We start from the raw sequence: 22,491 nt of genomic DNA, 5'->3' as shown, positions 1-22,491 counted from the left end.
GGGAGGCTCTTACTGGCTGCCTAAGCAGTCAAAAGGAGCTGGGAGCTGAGGAGCAGTCCTGGGCAGCAGCAGGAGATGGGGGAGCTCCGTGGCTGCCTGCTGCATAGCACCAGCCAAAGCAGCAACCACCCTGCAATGCCCAGCTCCAGCTTTCCACCTCCGACCTGGGCAGGGGGAGAGAAGGAGGTGGAGGGAGGGTGTGAGGTTGCCCCTGGGACTGCCTCACTGTGGGTAAAGGACAACAATTGGGGAGGGAGCAACTCTGCCCCTGGGCTCAGGACTTCAGCCCCACGAGGGGGTGCCGGGGCTCGGGGTTTCACAGTCACAGAGCCCCACGGCCCAATTGAAACGACAAGTGGCCAGTTGAGAACAGCTGTTTTAGAGTGTATAAGACTAATTGGTCTTCTCACTAAAGAGGTTATACTCATCAAAAGGAAGGTTCTCAATGTTATTCTGGTCCTCCCTGAGGTACCCCTAGGATTTACAGGGAATTATAGACCATCATAACTATAAAGGGAAAGATAACAACCCTCCTGTGTACAATACTATAAAATCCCTCCTTGCCAGAGGCACCAAAATCCTTTTACCTGTAAAGGGTTAAGAAACTCAGGTAACTGGCTGACACCTGACCCAAAGGACCAATAAGGGGACAAGATACTTTCAAATCTTGGGGGTGGGGAGGAGGAAGGCTTTTGGGCTTTTGTTTGTGCTCTTTGTTTTGGTGGTATTCGCTCTTGGGACGAAGAAGGACCGGACCTCAATCCATGCTCTCCAAATCTTTCTAAACAAGTCTCTCATATATCAACTTGTAAGTAATAGCCAGGCAAGACGTATTAGTCTATCTCAAAATACTCAAAAACCAGTGGGAGAACACTTTAACCTGTCTGGTCATTCAGTGACAGACCTGCGGGTGGCTGTATTACAACAGAAAAACTTCAAAAACAGACTCCAACGAGAGACTGCTGAGCTAGAATTGATATGCAAACTAGACACAATCAACTCCGGTTTGAATAAGGACTGGGAATGGCTGAGCCATTACAAACATTGATTCTATCTCCCCTTGTAAGTATGCTCACACTTCTTATCAAACTGTCTGTACTGGGCTATCTTGATTATCACTTCAAAAGTTTTTTTTCTCTTAATTAATTGGCCTCTCAGAGTTGGTAAAACAACTCCCACCTGTTTATGCTCTCTGTATGTGTGTATATATATCTCCTCAATATATGTTCCATTCTATATGCATCTGAAGAAGTGGGCTGTAGTCCATGAAAGCTTATGCTCTAATAAATTTGTTAGTCTCTAAGGTGCCACAAGTTCTCCTGTTCTTCTTTTAGTCTATCTTTGTTTTTCTCAACTTGTGAATGCTCCTTTGCTAGAGGGAGGTTTCCCTGTTTTGCTGTAACTTTGAAACTAAGGCTAGAGGGAGTTCCTCTGGGCTCTTTGAATCTGATTACCCTGTAAAGTTATTTTCCATCCTGATTTTACAGAGATGATTTTTACCTTTTCTTTTTAATAAAATCCTTCTTTTAAGAACCTGACTGATTTTTCCATTGTCCAAAGATTCAGGGGTTTGGGTCTTTGATCACTTTGTAACCAATTGGTTAGGATATTATTCTCAAGCCTCCCCAGGAAAGGGGGTATAACGCTTAGGGGGATATTTTGGAGGAAGAGGAACTCCAAGTGGTCCTTTCCCTGTTTCTTGTTAAATCATTTGGTGGTGGCAGAGTAACAGGTTTTAACCTAAGCTGGTAGAAATAAGCTTAGGGGGCTTTCATGCGGGTCCCCACATCTGTATCCTAGAGTTCAGAGTGGGGAAGGAACCCTGACAGACCAGTCAGCTTAACTTTGGTACCTGAAAAGATAATGGAGCCAATAGTCAAACAGTTTGTAAGAACCTAGAAGATAAGGTGATATGTAACGGTCAAGCTGGAAGGGCATATCAAGTGAGGTCCCACCGGGATCTGTCCTGAGCCAGTTCTATTCAATATCTTCATAAATTATTTGGATAATGGCATAGAGAGTACACATATAAAGTTTTCTGACAATACCAAGCTGGAAGGGGTGCAAGCGCTTTGAAGGACAGGATTAGAATTCAAAATTATCATGACAGACCGAGAAATGGTCTAAATTAAACAGGATGAAATTCAGAAAGGAGAAATGCAAAGTACTACACTCAGGACGGAATAATCAGTCGCACAAATACAAAATGGGAAATGACTGCCTAGGACAGGGGTCGGCAACCTTTCAGAAGTGGTGTGCCGAGTCTTCATTTATTCACTCTGATTTAAGGTTTCGCATGCCAGTAATACATTTAAAGGTTTTTAGAATGTCTCTTTCTATAAGTCTATAATATATAGCTAAACTATTGTTGTATGTAAAGTAAATAAGGTTTTTAAAATGTTTAAGAAGCTTCATTTAAAATTAAATTAAAATGCAGAGCCCCCCAGACTGGACCCGGGCAGTGTGAGTGCCACCGAAAATCAGCTCGCGTGCCGCCTTCAGCACATGTGCCATAGGTTGCCTATCCTGGCCTAGGAAGAAGTACTGCAGAAAAGGTCCAGGGTGACAGTGGGTCACAAACTAAATATGATTGAGTCACAGGGTAATACTGTTCTAAAAAAAGCAAATATTCTGGGATGTGTTAGCAGAAGTGTTGCAAACAAGACAAGAAGTAATTCTTCTACTCTACTCAGCACTAATAAGGACTCAACTGGAGAACTGTGTTCAGTTCTGGAAAGATGTGTACAAAGGAGGAGCAACAAAAATGATGAAAGGTATGGAAAACATGACCTATTAGGAAACATTGAAAAACTGGGTTTGTTTAGCTGGAGAAGACTAAGCAGAGTGTCTGATAATAGTCTTTAATTATGTAAAGCTTCTTATAAAGAGAAATGTGATAAATTGTTCTCTTTATCCACTGAGGACAGGACAAGAAAGTAATGGGATTAAATTGCAGCAAGGGAGATTTAGGTTAGCCATTACAAAAAACTTCCTAACTATATGGATGGTTAAGCTTCAGAACAAATTAACTAGGGAGGTTGTGGACTCTCCATCTTCGGAGATTTTTAAGAACAAGTTAGACAAAAACCTGTGAAGGATGGTCTAGATAATCCTTAGTCCTGGCCTGAGTACAGGGGGCTGGATTAGATAACCAATTGAAGTCCCTTCCAGTCCTACATTTCTATGATTCTATTCTATAATTACAATCATGACTCATGTCTCATGACTACAGCTGTGACAATGGCTCTAGAGGCAGTATCAGTAGCATCTACTGTCACTTGAAGTGACATCTTGGCCACCAACCTGCCTCCATCAGTAAGGGCTTGGAACTGGGCCCTAGCTTCCCAGGGAAGTCTGTTTTTAAAGTCGGCAAATTTGGCATAATCCAGAAAATCATATTTTGCTAACAATGCCTCATAGCTAGCAGCTCTGAATTAGAGACTAGCTGATGACACTTTCCTACCCAAAAGGTCGAGATGTTTGCACCCTTGTCAGTTGGGCTAGTCTTGGAGTAGTCTGGGCCTTTGTGCAGCCACTTGAACCACTTAAGGAGTTGGGAACTTAATGAGCAGAAGAAACCTCTGACACTTTATCTGGCACAAAATGTGATTTCTCAGCTCTCTGGGGTAGGGGTACACCAATCTGGTGGGTTCCAAAACTGCAAGGGCCACCTTCAAAGGGCCAGAGGCCTGGAGGATGTCCAATAGGCCCTGTTGTGTGTCCTGGACCTCTTTAAGGAGATATCTGGAGCTACATTGCCACAATTCCTGTACTGCTTTTTGTCATCAGAGAGGGAGATGATGGAGCAACCGCCTCTTTCGATGAGAATGATATACCCACCAGAACAACTGGATCCAACTTGGCCTCCTCTTAAATTCCGACGGAGCCAACTGGAATGGATAGGAGAAGACAGTTGGTGTGATTCCTGCATAGATCCACAATGCCTACAGGCCCCAGTAAGACCAGTATGGATCAGCCAGAAGGGGAAGAGTGTAAGGCATCGGATACCAGTGGTCCCTGGGGTAGCCGCATTTGGAAGGAGGCAGACAGTTCCAATACCTTCTTTGGTCTCGTTTCCCTTGTGGGAGAAGGAGCCTCATCTGGAGTGTCAGTCACTTGATAAAATGATAGGCTCGTGTTCTACCAGCAGTGCCAATGATACATGGGGAAGGATGTTCCAAGTTGTGGACATAGTAGGGAAAGATATTCTTTCCCACAAGGTGGATTCCCCGGGTGTAGACATGTTTCTAAATGAGCCAAGCATGAGAGCCAGGGAGATTGTGGGCAGGACAGAATGAAGACATCCTCCAGTGAGGTAAAGGCTTCGGTCTTCCTTAGTGTTTTGAGGGCTCCTGAGGAGTGGACCAATGGATCCAGGTAATGCAAATGTCTTGTGTTTCAGAGATCTGGCATGGAGAACCAGAGGTGGATTAAGGTTTCGTGGGGCCCTGGGCCAGAGCACACCTTCTGCTTGCAGCCCCACCACCGTTTCACCCACGGCCCCACACAGTCCTACCCCCCTCACCTGGGCCCTGAGGCTGCAGCAGGGAACCAGATCTCCTCAGGTCCCGGGACCACAGCAGGGGTCAGGGAGTTGGGGCTTCCCCCACTCCCCTGCATTTCTGCGGAGCCTGGCCAGTGAGCAGGCTGCTGCCCCTCCCCAGCCAGGCTCTCTCCCAGGCAGCTCTGTGGGCAGTGTTCCAGCGTAGCTGGAGAGGCTCTGGCCCTGTCCCTTCCTCTCCCTGCCTGGGCGGCTGCTGAGGAGCACTGGACTCTCCATGCCGTCCCAGTCATTTAGCAGGGTTGAGGCAGGGGGCTTCCCCCGCTCACCCACCCAGCGCTGCTGCCAGGGAGTGGGGTCGGGGGAGTGTAGAGACTTCCCCTGCCCCGCCCAGCGCTTGTCTGTTGGGGGCGGGTTGCCCATTTTTCAAGGGTCTCCCAATTGGCCAGGGCCCCTGGGCACAGGTCCTGTGGGTCCAGCTGATAATCCGCCACTGCGAGAACATCAGAGCCATCAGATGGGATCCCAGCATTGAACTCCTACACGGAACTGTTGGGTACCGCTCATTAGGTTTGCAGGATGGAGCTGGACCCAGTATGATTGGATCCTTCACGCCTGTCCTTCTAGGACAGAAGGTTTATGCAGACCTAATTCTTTAGAACCCATACGTGAGGGTTCACTTGACTTTGACAGGACGGGGAGGAATCCTCTCTCTTAGAAGCAGATTTGGCTAGAGATCTGTCCTTATGCCTATGTTCATGTCCCCCTCTCTTGTGAGAGGGTTTCTTAGACTTAAGAGCTTTTGCCTCAACTCTGGAGGTCATGCTCAGATGTCTGCTGTTCATAGTTTGAGGCCGTTGTGGGGGGAAGGTCTCTCCAGCCTGAATCTGAATGATATTTCACGTCCTGCTCCATGAGGTGCTTCTGCAGAAAAAGCTCTTATCCCTTATGAGTTTGGGGAGGGAACGAGCAGCAGATGTTGCACTTGTTGGCAATAAGAGTCTCCCCAAGGCAATAAAAGCAGTGCTGGTGGCACTTGCTGATGGAAAAGGAACTGGTGTAGGAGACACAATTCTTGAATACCGGAACTCTTGGCATAGTCCCTCTTCAAACGGAGAAGCTTCCTGGGGTGGGAAGACCTAAACTAATTACACTAACTATAAAAACACTAAAAACCAAAACTATTTGCAACTATTTATAAATTATATTTACGGGTTCGCAGTAAAGAAAGATCAAAGTGGACAAGGAGGATTCTGACTCCATCCATGCAGTGGTAAGAAGGAACTGGAGAGGGGTCGGTTCACACTACCCTTTATAGTCTGTTTGGAGTATGAGGAGAGTAACTGCACATCCCGGACCAATGGACACTGCATACCAAAAATTTCTGAACCCAGGCATATGGTACACATGCATACCCAAATGTGGAATACATATAGAGACCATCAATCGAAGAAGAACCCACAGAATCCCACCAAATACTCATAAATATCAGAATATCCACAGAGGACCACGGTCATTCACAGAAAAGCCCTATGCTGCAAAGATCATCATACAGAACTTGCTGCAGATGGAAACTATCCCTTAGTGCTCAAGAGGAGCGGGTTTGACAGAGAGAAGGGAGAATCCACTCATATAATGCTTACCCAGTCCACCACAACTTGCACCTATTTGTCCTATGGATATGGAAAAAGGAAGAATATGATGCTGCACAGAGCATCCATCATCCCTGTCCCATCCACTCCTGACCTGGATCACAAATGAGTTCCCACAGACAAATTTTCATGGGGTTGGTGAGACTTGAGTGCAGGAGAGAGAAGAAAGGATGTCATGCAGCTAGGACCACAACTCCAAACTACTGCCCCCTAGCAACTTTGTTATAAAATAATTCTGGAAGAGAAGCAGCCATAAAACTCCAAATTTCAACATTTGACATGAAAAATTCACACGTCATACAACTGTAGGTAGGTTTGTATTCTATGGAAATGTTTTGTATTTAAATATTAACTTTTTTAAAACTGAGAATTCACACTTGAATCACTAACTTTACAGTAAGAACATAAATCAAATTAAACTATCGTGTGTTACATCATTCAGAGCAAGAAAAAAATTAATATACTGTACTCAATTGTTCACCAGTTAAAGAAGGGATTAGAAACTATCCCAATAGCACAATAATATTGCTGCAGGAGTTGATTAAATGTATTTTTAATAACTGAAAGGTTAACTTGCAATGCAGTAAGAATGGTCTTATGTTAGAGAACAGAATGTACAACCTGTAAAAATGAGATATTGACTCATCTCAGATGTAATTTTTTTTTAAAGTGAAATGCTATGGATTTGCACTCATTAGAAGCTGCTGTATAAAAAAAGTTAAATCTTGTGGGACTGCAACAAAGGTTTCTATCTGATAGAGGGTAATCTTGTCCTATATTCAAACAGACTGTCCTCATGAATTTACCATACTCTGAGATGATGATCAGATCATTTTACATTGCTCACTCTGTCCTTACCTACTCTCTCTTTCTGGGTCCTCCAATACGTAACTCTCTCAGATTTCTCTGCAGCTTTCAGACCCCCCCCATCACTTTGATCTCCCTCTCATCTTTGAATTTCATGGTGCCTACATGTAACACCAACCTCTCCTCCACGTCTCAATCCTCACATGCTATTACTTTGTTCTTATTTCTGGAGAGCGAAGCCATCTCAAAAGAGTCCGAGGACCAGGGGACTTCTGCTACACATTTTTTCTTCCCTCCTGAAGTTCTACCTCTACCCCCCAGCTTGTGAGCAAAAAAATTAAACTTCGCCTCCCTAGTAAGATCCACGTATGTTTAAATCACATTCCAATATGGCTCAGATAGCACAGTCCCTTCCTTCTGCACCAGCATCAGTGCAGAGACTCGTGCTTTCATGTCTGGGAGATGCCCAATTCACTTCCTGGTGTGTCAGCCATGGTGGAGGCCTAATCATCTTTAAGAAATCTGTTGCTATAGCAAAAGGCTGACTCTTCCTTAGTTTTCCATTCAGCATTGCATTTCAGGAAATCATGAGAATGTTCTATAAGATGACTGACCTTTGGGTAGATACTTCTTTCTCATCAAGCTACTGTCTCCAGAAGTGTCATCTTACTAATAAAGTGTTACTTATTTCATTTTTTTTTAAAGGATGAATCGCTTTTTGAAGACTATTCTTTGCCAATTTAAACAATATAAAAGTTTACTTAGGAAAACAGTGCCATTAAAACTATCTTATAGTTGGGCTCAAAATAAATTCAACTTTTTGTATAATTTTGGCACGTTTGTAAAGAACGCATTTTATTTATCATCTATTTCCTACTTCTGAACTACTTTCTGAAAGCACTGAATATTAAGAATGACTTTATGTGGGCAACAGCAGGGAGCACTAGTTTTTGAAATCATACAAAACTATATCAAGAGAACCCAAAAGCCATCATTGCAAAAACAGTTTAATGACTGGGAGATACAAAGGTGACAAGTTAATTCGCGAAATTATTTACACCTAGTTGCTGTATATCAACTTCATATCAAAAGAGCACTGAGCTGGTGGACTGATTCAGCAGAAACAAAAAACAGACCTAGTCTTCAAGGATTGTCTTCAAAGGGTAGCAAATATCATTAGAAATCAAAACAAATTAACTCAAAAATAATACCTTTCCCCTTCCCCAAATCAATCCAGTCTTAGGACCTCAAGTATGGAACCCTGCCTTTCCATGAGCAGTCTCCAACTATATCCTAAGCAACCAATTTATACTCTTTCCTGTGTAGAGGAGAAGGAAACTGAGGTTAACACCTTTTACAATTCAGTGACCTTACACCAGGACTAATTCTAGCAAGCTATAGAACCCACAGTGGAAGGAAAAACAGGGAGAACCAGTTCAGCTGCAACCATTGCAACAGTAATGAGCAACAGTTTCATTTTTTTTTGCCATAGTTCTGTGCCTACTTGTTTTCATTCCTCCATCACACACTATAAGGAGTGAATGTGAGAACCCCTGTGCTGTACTTCTTATGCCTGAAAAATGCTTCCCTCCCCAGCTACCTCCCAGCCTTCCAAAAAGCAGATCTGCTCTTTCTTAGTAGTAGTTCTCAGGAAGTTTGGCCAGGCATGTGAGGAAACAGCAGCATGGGGGAGATACTTGAACTTCAAGTTTGGGTCTTAGATGACCAGGAGAGGTGAGGGAGAATTATCTTTTCCTCACTAGTTACAAGCTGCCTAACTTCATTTCATGTTGCCCCTCATGGGGGTCTTCTAAGTCTCCAACCTCCTAGCTATTTCATATTGCCCCGTTTCTAGAGGATGACTCCAGACCCCCACTTTCAGGTGCTTCATGCTCCCCCCCATCTAGGTGCATCTTCAGGGATTCTTTCTTGGCCACTGATGGCTCTTTGTCTGGGGTCTTCTGTCGGGGCAAATTTAAATGGAGGAAGAAATGAAAAAATGATTACAAAGGAGGCCCCTATGAGTGTGCTTGAACCAGCTATGCCTTGCACCTTGTCAAAATTACACATTAATAATTCACTCTCCCACTACTTTACCATGCATTATGAACATGAGCACAGATACCCTAATACATTTCACTTGAGACCTCTTCCAACAACATATAAGAGAAAGTTTAGTCAATACACATCTGGATCTCTTTTTAGTTAAATTATAGTCTGAATTAAGCAACCTTGTTAGCAAGGTAAGGCAATTTAGTGTGGAGGTTCAACGCATTCTTTTGCTTTGACAAGCAAACTGTTAATATTAATTAAATAAGACTAAGCAGGGGAATATTTCTGTGCCGCCTCCAGCTCTCAGGTTTGATGACTGAGCTGACAGAAATCTGAACTGCAGTGCTAGTGATAAAATGTAATGAAAACGTATGTTAGGTTGATATGAAATATTCCTAAATGGCCACTATATGATTTTGCAATAAAGACAAACTGGAAGTTAGTGTCATGAAACCAAGGCACCAGTAAAAACAAAGGTATGGTTTATTTATTAGAAAAACATGATCCCAATTTTCTATAAGGTCTTGCTCTTATGACACAATGAAATGTATTTCCCATTCACATTAAAATGCTAATGATCTTAAAACCAGGGTGGGAAGAAAATTCACACATCTGCCAATAGAGCAGCACAAAAGTCCTACTGAACCACTCTCTTCATATATGGACTGAAAGAATATTCTGTCTTATTTCTTAAAGTGACATTTCCACTCCTAATCATGGCATGAGTCATCTAGCGCACAAAGGACCACGGGATGCTTAGTCTTGGGGTTGGCAGAAATTGAGATAGCTGCAAAGGGCAAGTAAGCAAGATGAGGATGCAAATAAGGCATCATACACTTTTATGGAATTATATAAATAAATACTATTGCAAGCTTCAAATGTCATACAATGAATCATGAGGAAAATGATGGAGCTAATGGAGTGGGGAACAGCACTTCATAAAGAATAAAACAACCCCTCAAAACCCATACATGGATGAACTAACTGTTAGCCTATGAGGTGGGAAAGTCCTTACGATATATAATATAGGCCATAAACAGGACCAGGTTAAAAAAAAAGGGGGGGGGGAGATGATATGGAGCCAGGTACTTATGGCCCCTGACTCTAAACAGAAATTAAACAAATAAATAAATCTTAGTTCAAGATCTAAAATACAAATGAATATTTTGAGGGGGGAATTTTAAACTATTATATTTTTCCATCATAATAATTAATGATCTGCAAAAGAAGGTACATAACAATGGAAATGTATGTAGAACAACTGGCAGTGACTCATTTAATCTGCACATTTAGCAGGATGGATAACTTCTAGGCAAGTACTCTAAATGCAGTTTCCATGAGAACAGTGTTACATTGTAATGACATTTTAAAAAGAGGATTATTTCCTTTGCAAGTATTTTGAATTTAACATGTGGAAACTAACATTAAGTTTAACTTACCATTTTATTTTTCCTGCTATGCACACCTCTGTACTATTATTTATTCTATTTTTAAATAAAACGGTTTTACACAACATCAAGAGGGCAAGATCTAGAGAATATTTATTCTCTAATAGCACAGTGTTCATTAAATTCTGGAACAATCACTTGTTATTCTCAATAATAGTCACTGGAAAAAAAGGAATAAATAGTGCAATAGTAATTATTGAAGCCTGCTCCATCAAACAAGCTGCTGAAAGGACACTTACTATACATTTAAAATATATTCACGATAGATTGGCAGCACGAAGAAAAAAATCCACAAAATTTTTAAGTTACATAAAAATGATCCACAGGCACCAGGGATTGAGTCAGAAATCATTACTACTATAAACAGCAAAGAGCTTCCTGGCATCACTGTTAATTATGAGAGCTCTTTCTAGAGAATAATGGACTCTGATTGGAAGAAAAACCCTTTAACAGAAACTTGCTATCTTGTTAACCTAACAGGTGAGGAGGAATGGTAAGTTTTGGTGCACAGTGCTGTATGGATGCACCCTGTCTGCTGCTACATCTGGATAAAACAGCCTAGATAGGACAGTCTAAAAGTGTCGGACACTACTGCTGGTAGTGAAGATGCACTAGTTGTGAATGACAGGTGATTGGGCGGGGTGGGGGAGGGTGCTATTATAATACATCCCTGATGGACACAAATAGGAAGAAACCTATATGGGAATAAAAGACAGAAAAACTATGAAAAAACAGTATATACCGGAATTGTACATGTTCATTTTACTTTTACCTTCTTCAGCCTCATCCTCCTGTGGCGATAGTGGACCCCCTCCACTTGTTGGACTGACTGATTCATCATCTCTCTCAGACTCCCGCTGCAGACTTACAACTTCATAAATTGCATCTCCAGCATTTGTGTGGTTTTTCCCTTCAGACTAAAAATAAGGAAATGAAATGAGTTTTAATGTTAGGCTCTTGCTATTCACCAACTCCATGTTTCTGCTGGTTTGTTCAAATAAGATTAAACCAAGGACTGATACAGTAATTTGGGGGCAAGACTCCATGAGCGCCAGGTTTGCATAATTATTGGGATTCCCAGAACGTCCATAGGACAGACCAGGGCAACCGCCCTGGGCTCCACACTTTGGGGGGCCCCATGCTTCAGGGGGTTACGGGGTCCAGGGTGATCTAGGGAGTTAGCGGGGGGCCTAGTGCCGGCAGCAGCGAGAGACCAAGCCCCAGCCCACCCCGCCAGCTCCTGGCGTCGCCCGGGGGGAGGGGGCGGAAGCCAGAAAGAAGCAGGGCAGCAGTTTGGGGGAAGTGATGGAATGGGGGCGGGGAGGGAGTAGAGCGGGGCGGACTGGGGCCGGGTCGCTCGCTGCTGCCAGCGCCAGCCTCCCTGCTAACGCCCCAGGCCGCCCTTGACTTTGTGTCCCCCTGAAGCGCAGGGCCCCGCAAAGCGCGATAAGCCCAAACATTGGTGGAGCCAGGCCCACGTTGCTAAATATTGATGGAGCACGGGCACCAGGAGCCCATATAACTTGCCACCTATGCAAGACTCCATCCAATTTCAATGGAAATTGCACATGTGGATTGACATTAGTATATGACACTGCTGAACGTAATTTGAGGAAGATGAAAAGCAGCAATGAAAACAATAATTATTGTTAACACTCCTCCCACAACAACCTTTATGTATTTGAGGAATTATAACACAAGCTTTACAATTTAAATTTAACAAACTGAGACAGGGAGGGGACTGCTGCAAGAAAAAATTGCAAAGAACAGACAGGAAAAATATTGTGATAATAAAAATAAGTACCAAACATTTTTGAGAAACCAAGTTTTTTAAGCATTTTGTAGAATGTTGAGAGTTGGCAGTAGGTAGCACGTTCCGCATCATAAAGATTACAACACCCACTGCGTAAGTAATGTGCTATGAAAGGATCCTTAGAAGTAGATTGTGTACAGTGCACACATTCACCTGTGCTACAGGGACCACAATATCTTCCATTTAATTCCAGGAGCCCTTTAGGATTTGTATCCAGTGTATTTATATTTTACCAGTAGCTGAAATTAGTTGGAATGCCTGAGCTCAATATCCCTAGTTATAACAATTTGGGGAACAAGGCACTCTCACTGGAGGGTGACACTCAAAAGTAGCTTCATATCTGACTGTGTCTGAGTTTGATAACCTTCAAGGCACACTGAAAGGAATACATTTTCTCACATGCTTTATTTACCATGGATGAGGTGTGACAAATGATCCATTAAAGACCCACCAAATTCTTTTGTTGATTAAAACAACTTGTACTTCATATTTTTAAACATGTAAAGTACTTAAATCTTGAGCATTGGATAAATGAATTTTATAGAATTTTCTAGAAGAAAAAAAAAATCAATAAAATAGCTCTTTGGTGTGTCCACATTAAATCTTGGAAGAGAAGAGAACCAGACACCAGGACTGTTCCTAGATGTCTCCTCTCCAACATGTGCCCCAGCTGCTTTGGTTCCCAGACATCACAGAACAGTATACACATCTCTCCTTACTGCCCACTCCCACTTCAAAAAGTTTCTTCTCTGATGTACGCAACATTATTATTAAAAAAGTACAGTGATTCATGTATTTTCATATGGTTGTACAATAATAAAGCCAAATAGCTGCTATTAAGTGAACTGGAGATAAAGTAAAGCCAAAAAGTACATTTTAAGACCAGTTTTAGATCAGTTTTTTTTCAGCCTGCTTCATTTTTTGAAAACCTTACATAATCAGAGTTAAAATAAAGTTATTTTTCAAACAGGCTAATAATGTCAAGTCAGCCTCAAAAAGCAAATGAAAGTACTCTTACGGAGGTGGTGTTAAATTTGTCTCAGAAGCATAGTGTTAACCACATGAGAAAAAAAGGAATATCCAATAAAGGATAAGTGAAAGAAAAAAATTACCAAGGATTAGAATAAGATATTACGGTTTCCTCTGTCAGCAAAAAAAAAAAAAATAAGAGTAACATATGAGAACCTGCTGTGTAAAACCAAGGCACTGACCACTTGTCATTTATGAGCCCCTGGAACCTTTAATTTAAAAGGGGAGCACTAACTTCAGCTTGCTGGCCAATTTCCACCCACAGTAATTAACATCTTCCACTCTAAATACCTCCTGTAGTTTCAGTTACAGTTGGTGAAACTGTTCCATGGGGTAGTCTAAATCTGGACTGCCTGTGGTTGGACAAAATCAAGCGTTTTCCCCCTACTCTGATCAGTCCATCACACCTGTTTCTATTATAACCATTCCATGTTGGAAAAAAGCAAGGCATGGGTCCTCTTCTCTCTTTCAGAGTATAAGACAATTTTCCATACAGATCTGGAAGTGCGGGGTGAAATCTGGGCTACAGTTTATAATTTAGATCCATTACCCTTGTGATTAGTAAAATATAGCAGGGAGAAATTTGGTCCATTACCAATGCATACACGTTTCACCTCCCAGGATGTCAGTATCAAGTAATTGCAAGGCCCCTGGTCAAGCAATTATGTCGACACTGATAATCTCATCATTTATCAAAGTCTCGGACATTCCTTTTGGAGGTATAGAAAGGGGTATTATTGAGAACATTGCAGTAGTACAGCTTTAGCATTACTCTGAGGACTTGGTATAGTATTCAGAAATCTGTTTAAATGTCCTTTTCATTTTTTTAAAATGTGTTTGTCTGAAACTCAAGGCATGTATAAACAAACATTTTAAAAATACATTAAGAACTTCAGATTAGCCCACTGCCAACATTTAGGACTCTTCTAACCACCAAAAATGCCCCCTCAATCTACTTCCCACTGATACTCTTAAAATCACCTCAAAAAAAGGCAAAGGTTTCCTTGAAACATGCCCTGCTGACTCAAGTTTACTTGGACCAAAAAAGAAGCTGTATTTTAAGATAAGTATCAAGCAAATGTAAATAAAAAGGATTATAGTGTGCGCTCTTTAAAACTGGAAAGGGCAGCAGTCTTCCACATTTTCACATACTTGTGTTTTTTATAAATTCTACTGTATTTATACATACCAACGGCGTGAAACGGCTCCTGTCCTATTTAACCTGTTCTTTGCATGTTTCCTTAACCATGCAGTGAAAGATCTGGACCGAGGTATATACTTGAAATACCGGCACGATGGTTCACTTTTTGACCTCCGTCACCTGAATGCAAAGACTAAGACAGTGCAGAAACTCCTTCTTGAGGCACTCTTTGCTGACGATTGTGCCCTCATGGCTCACACTGAAAATGATCTTCAGCACATTGTCAACAAGTTTGCTGAGGCCTCGCAATTTTTTGGACTAACTATCAGCCTCGGAAAGACAGAAGTTCTCCATCAACCTGCACCTGGATCAAATGCTTCTGTCCCGAGTATCTCCATCGACAGCACTCAGCTGAAAGTAGTGGAGAACTTTAAATATCTGGGTAGTGTCATATTCAGTGATGGATCACTGGATAATGAGATCAATGCACGAATATCCAAAGCAAGCCAGGCACTTGGCTGTCTGCGTGTCAAAGTTTTAAATCACCATAACATCCGGATGTCAACAAAACTGCTTGTGTACAGAGCCATTGATCTTTCATCTCTTTTGTACAGGTGCGAAACATGGACACTATATAGACATCACATCAATCAGTTTGAAGCATTTCACATGCGCTTCCTCCGTAACATCATGAAGATCCGCTGGCAAGACAAACTGCCCAATCTCGAAGTCCTTGAGAGAGCCCAGATGACAAGCATCGAAATGATGATCATGAAGTCACAGCTACGTTGGACCGGTCAGCCGCATGGATGCCAACAGAATCCCCCGACAGCTTCTGTATGGTGAGCTCTCCCAGGGCATCTGGCATATAGGTCATCCACGGAAACATTACAAGGACACCATCAAAGCCAATCTGCAGTACAGCAGTATCAAACCTAGGGACCTTGAGGATGCCGCCAGCGATAGAACACAGTGGCGTGCAACAGTCAGAAATACCTGCATCGCCTTTGAGGAAGACCGCTGCCGGCGTCTACAAGAGGCACGCGAATGACGTCACAGAGCATCAGCAGCGCACAATCCACTGACCACGAATTTCCCATGCACCATCTGCAGCAAAATGTGCACCTCTAGAATTGGCTTGTATAGCCATCAGAGGGCACACCATAAGACCAACAACTGATGATCTGCACAGATTTGTCATCATCAGATCGATGGACTACCAAGACTGTATTTCACTTATCTCTATTGTAAAACTGAAGAGCAGGAGTGCCAAAGAAAACAGCTTGCATGAGACTGATTTACTCAGGTAGGCATTTAGTGTAGTTTGTGCCTTTATTGCATAGTAAAAACATCACTAGCTGTTCAGCACTAATTGTTTTATCCCTCCTGTTTTAGGTGACAATTGTCATTCTAGCTTAGGATCAGCAAAATTAAGTCAGTCCTATTCATTTAAGTCAACCACAGGGGTTGTGGTTCCACTGCAGTACAACACAAATTAGAAGATCAGACTCCTCTCTTCAGATCTTGAGCCAATATCAATATAATGTGCAAGTCTCTAGAGAAAATGGATCGATGTTTATTGCAGGAGAATGAAACTCTACATAATTCCAGAATGAACTGAATAATAATGCAAGTAATTGGATGTCAGCCAGGAGAGAAGAACTATCGGGAGGACCTTTGGATTCTACTCTACTGAACATTATTCAATAAAGCTTACATATACTTAGGCCTGGTCTACATTGACGGGGTGAAGGGGGGGGGGGGAGGTGGTTGATCTAAGATACGCAACTTCAGTTACGTGAACAACGTAGCTGAAGTCGACGTACTTAGATCTACTCACCGCGGTGTCTTCACTGCGGTGAGTCAACTGCTGCCGCTCCCCCGTCGACTCCGCCTGCACCTCTCATGCCGGTGGAGTACAGGAGTCGATGGGAGAGCACTGGGGGGTCGATTTATCGCATCTAGACTAGACGCGATAATCGGCCCCTGCTGGATCGATCACTGCCCGCTGATTCGGCGGGTAGTATAGACATATCCTAAGAAGCATATGCACCCTTCCACTGCATGGCAAGGACGGATGCAAAATCATGTTAATCACACACACAGAGTCCTGGGAGAGCCACATGGAGGGAATATGCAGTATGCTGTATCTTGGGTCCACCTCCCCTAGATTGAACTACACAGTCCCTTCATACAAATAATGCCAAACAGAGGGGTGCTAATGAAGTGAAATATTCAGGAGGAAATATAACTTGCACAAAAATCTGTTGTGTGTTATTCTGAGGAAGTTACATGTCTTAATCAATATTATTAAAGCATTATATAACATTACAATAATCTATATCATGATTTTCATTAATAATGATCATTTAATGCTTCAATTTATAACACTAATTCCCTCACTGCTCCTTCCACACACCAGGGGGGCAGTGTAGATGACATCACTTGAAATATCACATGAAGGCGGACAATTAAATATCGTGCTTGTATACAAATGCTATAACTCTGATTACTAAAATAGGTGAACCTGAGTGCCTGGGATTGAATGAGAATATTGAAGTAAGAGGCATTACAGAAACTTGGTGGAACAATGATAATCCACGTGACACTAATAGTGGGGCACAAAATATGTAAGAATTCCAGTAGATTGCACTGGTGGGTGGGTTTCACTACCTGTGAGAGAAAGCAGAGTCAAATATAGTAAAAAAATTAAATAAATCAACCTTTACTATCAAATCTCTATGGATAGAAATTCCATACATGAATAATAAGAGTATAGTAGCAGGAATATACTACCAATCACCTGACCAGGGTGGTGACAGTGATTGTGAAATACTCAAGTTGTTTATAGAGGCTACAAAACCAGAAAACCCAACAATAATGAGGGATTTCAACTATCCCCGAACTGACTGGGTATGTGTCACCTCAAGACAGGGATGCTGACAGAAAAATGTCTGGTTACCATAAATGACTGCTGTGACATGCTGTAACTCTCGGGGAACACCCTGTAATCCCCCATATTCCTCATCTGTTTATAATTGTGATATTACATATAAAGCATGCCTTGTAAGGTATCAAGGGAAAGGTTATCTGCTGAAAGTCATTTCTCTATCCATATACCGGTATGTATATCATTAATGCATATGAAGTAGGACTGTCAAGCGATTAAAAAAATTAATTGTGATTAATTGCGCTGTTAAACAACAATAGGATAGCATTTATTTTAAATATTTCTGGATGTTTACTACATTTTCAAATATATTAAATTCAATTACAACACAGAACACAACGTGTACAGTGCTCACTTTATATTTATTTTTTATTACAAATATTTGCACTGTAAAAAAACAAAACAAAAATCATTTTTCAATTCACCTCATACAAGTACTGTAGTGCAATCTCTTTATCACGAAAGTTGAACTTACAAATGTAGAATTGTGTACAAAAAAAATCAGAATTCAAAAATAAAACAATGTAAAACTTTAGAGCCTACAAGTCCACTCAGGACTACTACTTGGTCAGCCAATCACTCAAACAACAATGGTTAAAATTTGCAGGAGATAATGCTGCCTGCTTCTTGTTTATAATGTCACCTGAAAGTGAGAACAGGTGTTCGCATGGCATTGTTGTAGCTGGCGTTGCAAGATATTTTCATGCCAGATGCGTTAAAGATTCATATGTCCCTTCATGCATCAACCACCATTCTAGAGGACATGCTTCCATGCTGATGATGGGTTCTGCTTGATAACGATCAAAAGCAGGGAGGACAGACACATGTTCATTTTCATCATCTGAGTCAGATGCCACCACCAGAAGGTTGATTTTCTTTTTTGGTGGTTTGGGTTCTGTAGTTTCCGCATCAGAGTGTTGTTCTTTTAAGACTTCTGAAAGCATGCTCCACACCTCGTCCCTCTCAGATTTTGGAAGGCACTTCAGATTCTTAAACCTTGGGTTGAGTTCTGTAGCTATTTTTAGAAATTTCACATTGGTACCTTCTTTGCATTTTGTCAAATGCTGTGAAAGTGTTCTTAAAATGAACACATGCTGGCTCATCATCCGAGACTGCCATAACATGAAATATATGCAGAATGCAGGTAAAACAGAACAGGAGACATACAATTCTCCCCGCAAGGAGTGCAGTCACAAATTTAATTGACTCATTATTTTTTTTTACGAGCATCATCCGCATGGAAGCATGTCCTCTGGAATGGTGGCTGAAGCATGGAAGGGGCATATGAACGTTTAGCATATCTGGCATGTAAATACCTTGCAATGCCGGCTACAGAAGTGCCATGAGAAGGCCTGTTCTCACTTTCAGGTGATATTGTAAACAAAAAGCAGCAGCAGGATCTCCTGTCAATGTAAACAAACTTGTTTATCTTAAACAATAAGGAGTCCAGTGGAACCTTAAAGACTAACAGATGTATTTGGGCTTAAGCTTTTGTGGGTAAAAAAACACTTCTTCAGATGCATGGAGTGAAAATTACAGATACAAGCATAAATATACTGGCACATGAAGAGAAGGGAGTTACCTTAATGGCTACCCCTCTGATATTTGTTTAGCTTAGGGATTGGCAGAATAAGAAGTAGGACTGAGTGGACTTGTAGGCTCTAAAGTTTTACACTGTTTTGTTTTTGAGCGCAGTTATGCAATCAAAAAAAATCTGCATTTGTAAGTTACACTTTCACAATAAAGAGATTGCATTTCAGAACTTGCAGATGAATTGAAAAATACTATTTCTTTTGTTTATCATTTTACAGTGCATATATTTGTAATCAAAAATAATAATATAAAGTGAGCACTGTGCACTTTGTATTCTGTTTTGTAACTGAAATCAATATTGACAATGTAGAAAAACATCCAAAAATATTTAATAAATGTCAATTGGTATTCTATTGTTATAAGCGCGATTAATCACGATTAATTTTTTTGAATTAATCACGGGAGTTAACTGTGATTGACAGCCCTAATATGAAGTTATGAGAATTGTGTTGTATGGTTGTCACTGAAACATGCTGTAATTTGGGGGATCAACCAGATATTAGCTCCCCAGAGGCAATAGCAAGGAAAGTAACCAACACCCGGGTGGGGTGTCAATCAACACATCAACAACCATTGTCCAGCAAGGGAGCTACAATGCAATGACTCACCTGCATGGGGCCACAACGGGGGAATTGCTCAACCTTGCTTGGAGACTCAGCAATGCCCACCCAGAGATGCCTGGACATGTGTTTTCCAAGCACGTGGACTGAGGATATAAAACCAAACACAGGGGGCCCATGCTGGGCCTTTCTCCTTCACCCACCTACGCTGCAAGCGACAAGGACACTCTGAAGACTCCAACTGAGGAGACTGGCCCAGATTTCAAGGGTGAAATCTGTATATTAAGGATTGCAATATCCAGTGGGGTGAGAAAAACTGCTTAATCTAGTTGTTGCCCAGTCTAACAGGGTTGAGAGTTTAGATTGCGTGCTTATATTTTATTTCTTTTGGTAACCAACTCTGACTTTTTGCCTATCACTTCATATCACTTAAAATCTTTTTATAGTCAATAAATTTGTTTTACTGTTTATCTTTACCAGTGAGTTTGTATGAAGTGTGGGGCAAATCTGCTCAGGTTTTGCAAAGGCTGGTGTATATCCACTTTCCATTGATGAAGAATGAACCAATGAATACATTTGCACTGCCCATCTTGAGCAGTGCAAGACGGTATATTTCTGGGGGACAGTGCTGGGAGGATTTGGCTCAGGTGCCTTTCCCAGTGTGATTCATGAGTGGCTCTGGAAGCATTCATTCAATCTAGCTGGGTGTGGGGTCTCCACATGTGGTTGTGCTGAGTGATAGCACCTGGAGGGGTTTGCTGCTGGTCACTAGCAAGACATAAGAGAAATAGCCCAGGCTGGAGAGAGTTCAGGGGGCACAGCAGTCCCACAGTCCCAGGCTGCACCCTGGGGATCCCGTCACAACTGCCTTTTGAAGCAGCTTACCCTGAAACCCACAAGGGTAGAGGCAGTTCTTGATTTAGTCTTAAGTGGAGCACAGGGCCTGGTCCAAGAGATAAATATAACTGAACTGCTTGGTAATAGTGACCATAACATAATTAAAATTAACATCCTTACCAGGGAGAAAATACCAAACTAACCCACCACAGTCCCATTTAATTTCAAAAAGGAAAACACCACCAAAACAAGGAACCTAGTTAAAAGGAAACTAAATGGAACTGTGTGACAGGGTGGACTAGGCCCTGAGGCCCCTTGCTGGAAGCCTCAGGGTCCTGCCACACTCGTCCCAGTAAAGAACCGTGGAGAGGTCCTCCAAGCGGGCTAGAGTGGCTCCAGGGAAAGCAGCCAATCAGAGTGGCTTCAGGGAGCAGCCAATCAGGGACCAGGAGGAGAGCCCTATAAAAAGTAGCTGCCGAGACAGAGAGGGGCAGTTCCTTGCTGAAGCTAGACGAGTGCAGACAGTACTCCTGGCTGGCCAAAGGGAAATGCAGCACAATGGACAACTCAGTGCTAGTAAGGACTGGCTGGCTGGTGGGCCTGAACTTACAAGGGCCCTGAGCTAAGAGTAAGGTGTCAGGGAAGGCTGGGGCAAGGGGGAAGTGGCCCAGGGAACTGAAGGCACTTTTACTAAAGTGGAGCATGGCTGCTATTCTTAGGATCCCTGGGATGAGACTCAGTAGTTGGCGGACCCGAGTTCCCCCATAGGCCACTGGAGAAGGGCCTACAACTGGACAGCAGTAAACCCGCAGAAGGGGACTAAACTGTCAGGAGGCCCAGTTGGAGAACAGGGGTCAAAACAGACTAAAAGGGCAAAACCATTGCGTTCAGGGAGGAAGTCCTGGGGGTATGGCCCGATACCAAGGCTGGGACTGGTTTAAAGACCACAAACACACCCAACCAGAAGGGGGCGCTCGCGAGAGGTGGGTGCCACACAGTGAAGTGCCTGCAAGCTGCATGGAAACTTTTTGAAAACACCATAGTAGAGGCTCTAATTAAATGTATTACGCCCCCCAAATAAGAAAAACAGTAAGAGCAGCACAAAAATGCCACCATGGCTAGACAGCAGAGTAAAAGAAGCAGTTAGAACCAGAAAGGCATCCTTTAAAAATTGGAAGTCAGATCCTACTGAGGAAAATAGAAAGAACCAAAAAATCTGGTAAATCAAGTGTAAAAGTATAATTAGGCAGACCGAAAAAGAATTTGAAGAGTAATTAGCAAAAAGACAAACTTAAAAAAAATTAAGCACATCAGAAGCAGGAAGACTACCAAACAGTCCATGGGGCCACTGGATGACCCCCATATGCTGAAGCAGCACTCAAGGAAGACAAGGCCATTGCAGAGAAGCTAAATTAATTCTTTGCATCAGTCTTCACTGAAGCGGATATGAGGGAGATTCCCACACCCAAGCCATTCTTGTTAGGTGACAAATACACCTCTACCCCGATATAACGCTGTCCTCTGGAGCCAAAAAACCTTACTGCGTTATAGGTGAAACCACGTTATATCGAACTTGCTTTGATCCGCCAGAGTGCGCAGCCCCGCCCCCCCAAAGCACTGCTTTACCACGTTATATCTGAATTCGTGTTATATCAGGTCGCGTTATATCGGGGTAGAGGTGTATGAGGCACTGTCCCAGATTGAGGTGTCAATAGAGGAGGTTTTGGAACAACATGATCAGTTAAATGGTAATAACTCAGCAGGACCAGATGGTATTCACCCAAGAGTTCTGAAGGAATTCAAATATGAAATTGCAAAACTACTAAGTGTGGTATGTAACCTAGCATTTAAATTAGCCTTCATACCAGATGACAGGAGAGCAGCTAAAATAACAATATTTTTTTTAAAAGGTTCCAGAGTAGATCATGGCAATTACGGGCCAGGACGCCAAACTTCAGTACCAGGCACATTGATAATTTTTGTTTTTTTACTATAGTTTCAACCAGACACACTGATGAACACAATATGTTGGGAAGAGTCAACATGGCTTTTGTAAAGGGAAATCATTACTCAGCAATCTACTAGAATTCTCTGAGGGTATCAGCAAA

The 22,491-nt window shown here is 42.3% G+C and overlaps 1 protein-coding gene across 3 annotated transcripts in view; it reads right to left on the bottom strand.

The window, feature by feature from the left end:
• Positions 1-22,491, bottom strand: part of RABGAP1L (RAB GTPase activating protein 1 like) — a 553,255-nt gene that overhangs the window by 387,656 nt on the left and 143,108 nt on the right. For all 3 annotated transcript variants that reach the window (XM_054037867.1, XM_054037869.1, XM_054037868.1), the window contains exon 11: positions 11,233-11,377. In XM_054037867.1, the coding sequence (XP_053893842.1) occupies positions 11,233-11,377 (145 nt within the window). The remainder of the gene's footprint in view (positions 1-11,232; positions 11,378-22,491) is intronic.

Source organism: Malaclemys terrapin, chromosome 8 (assembly GCF_027887155.1).
Source record: "Malaclemys terrapin pileata isolate rMalTer1 chromosome 8, rMalTer1.hap1, whole genome shotgun sequence".
NCBI classification, from domain to species: Eukaryota; Metazoa; Chordata; order Testudines; family Emydidae; genus Malaclemys; species Malaclemys terrapin.
The sequence above is the reverse complement of the archived record's forward strand: the minus strand, read 5'-3'. Positions and strand labels throughout refer to the sequence as shown.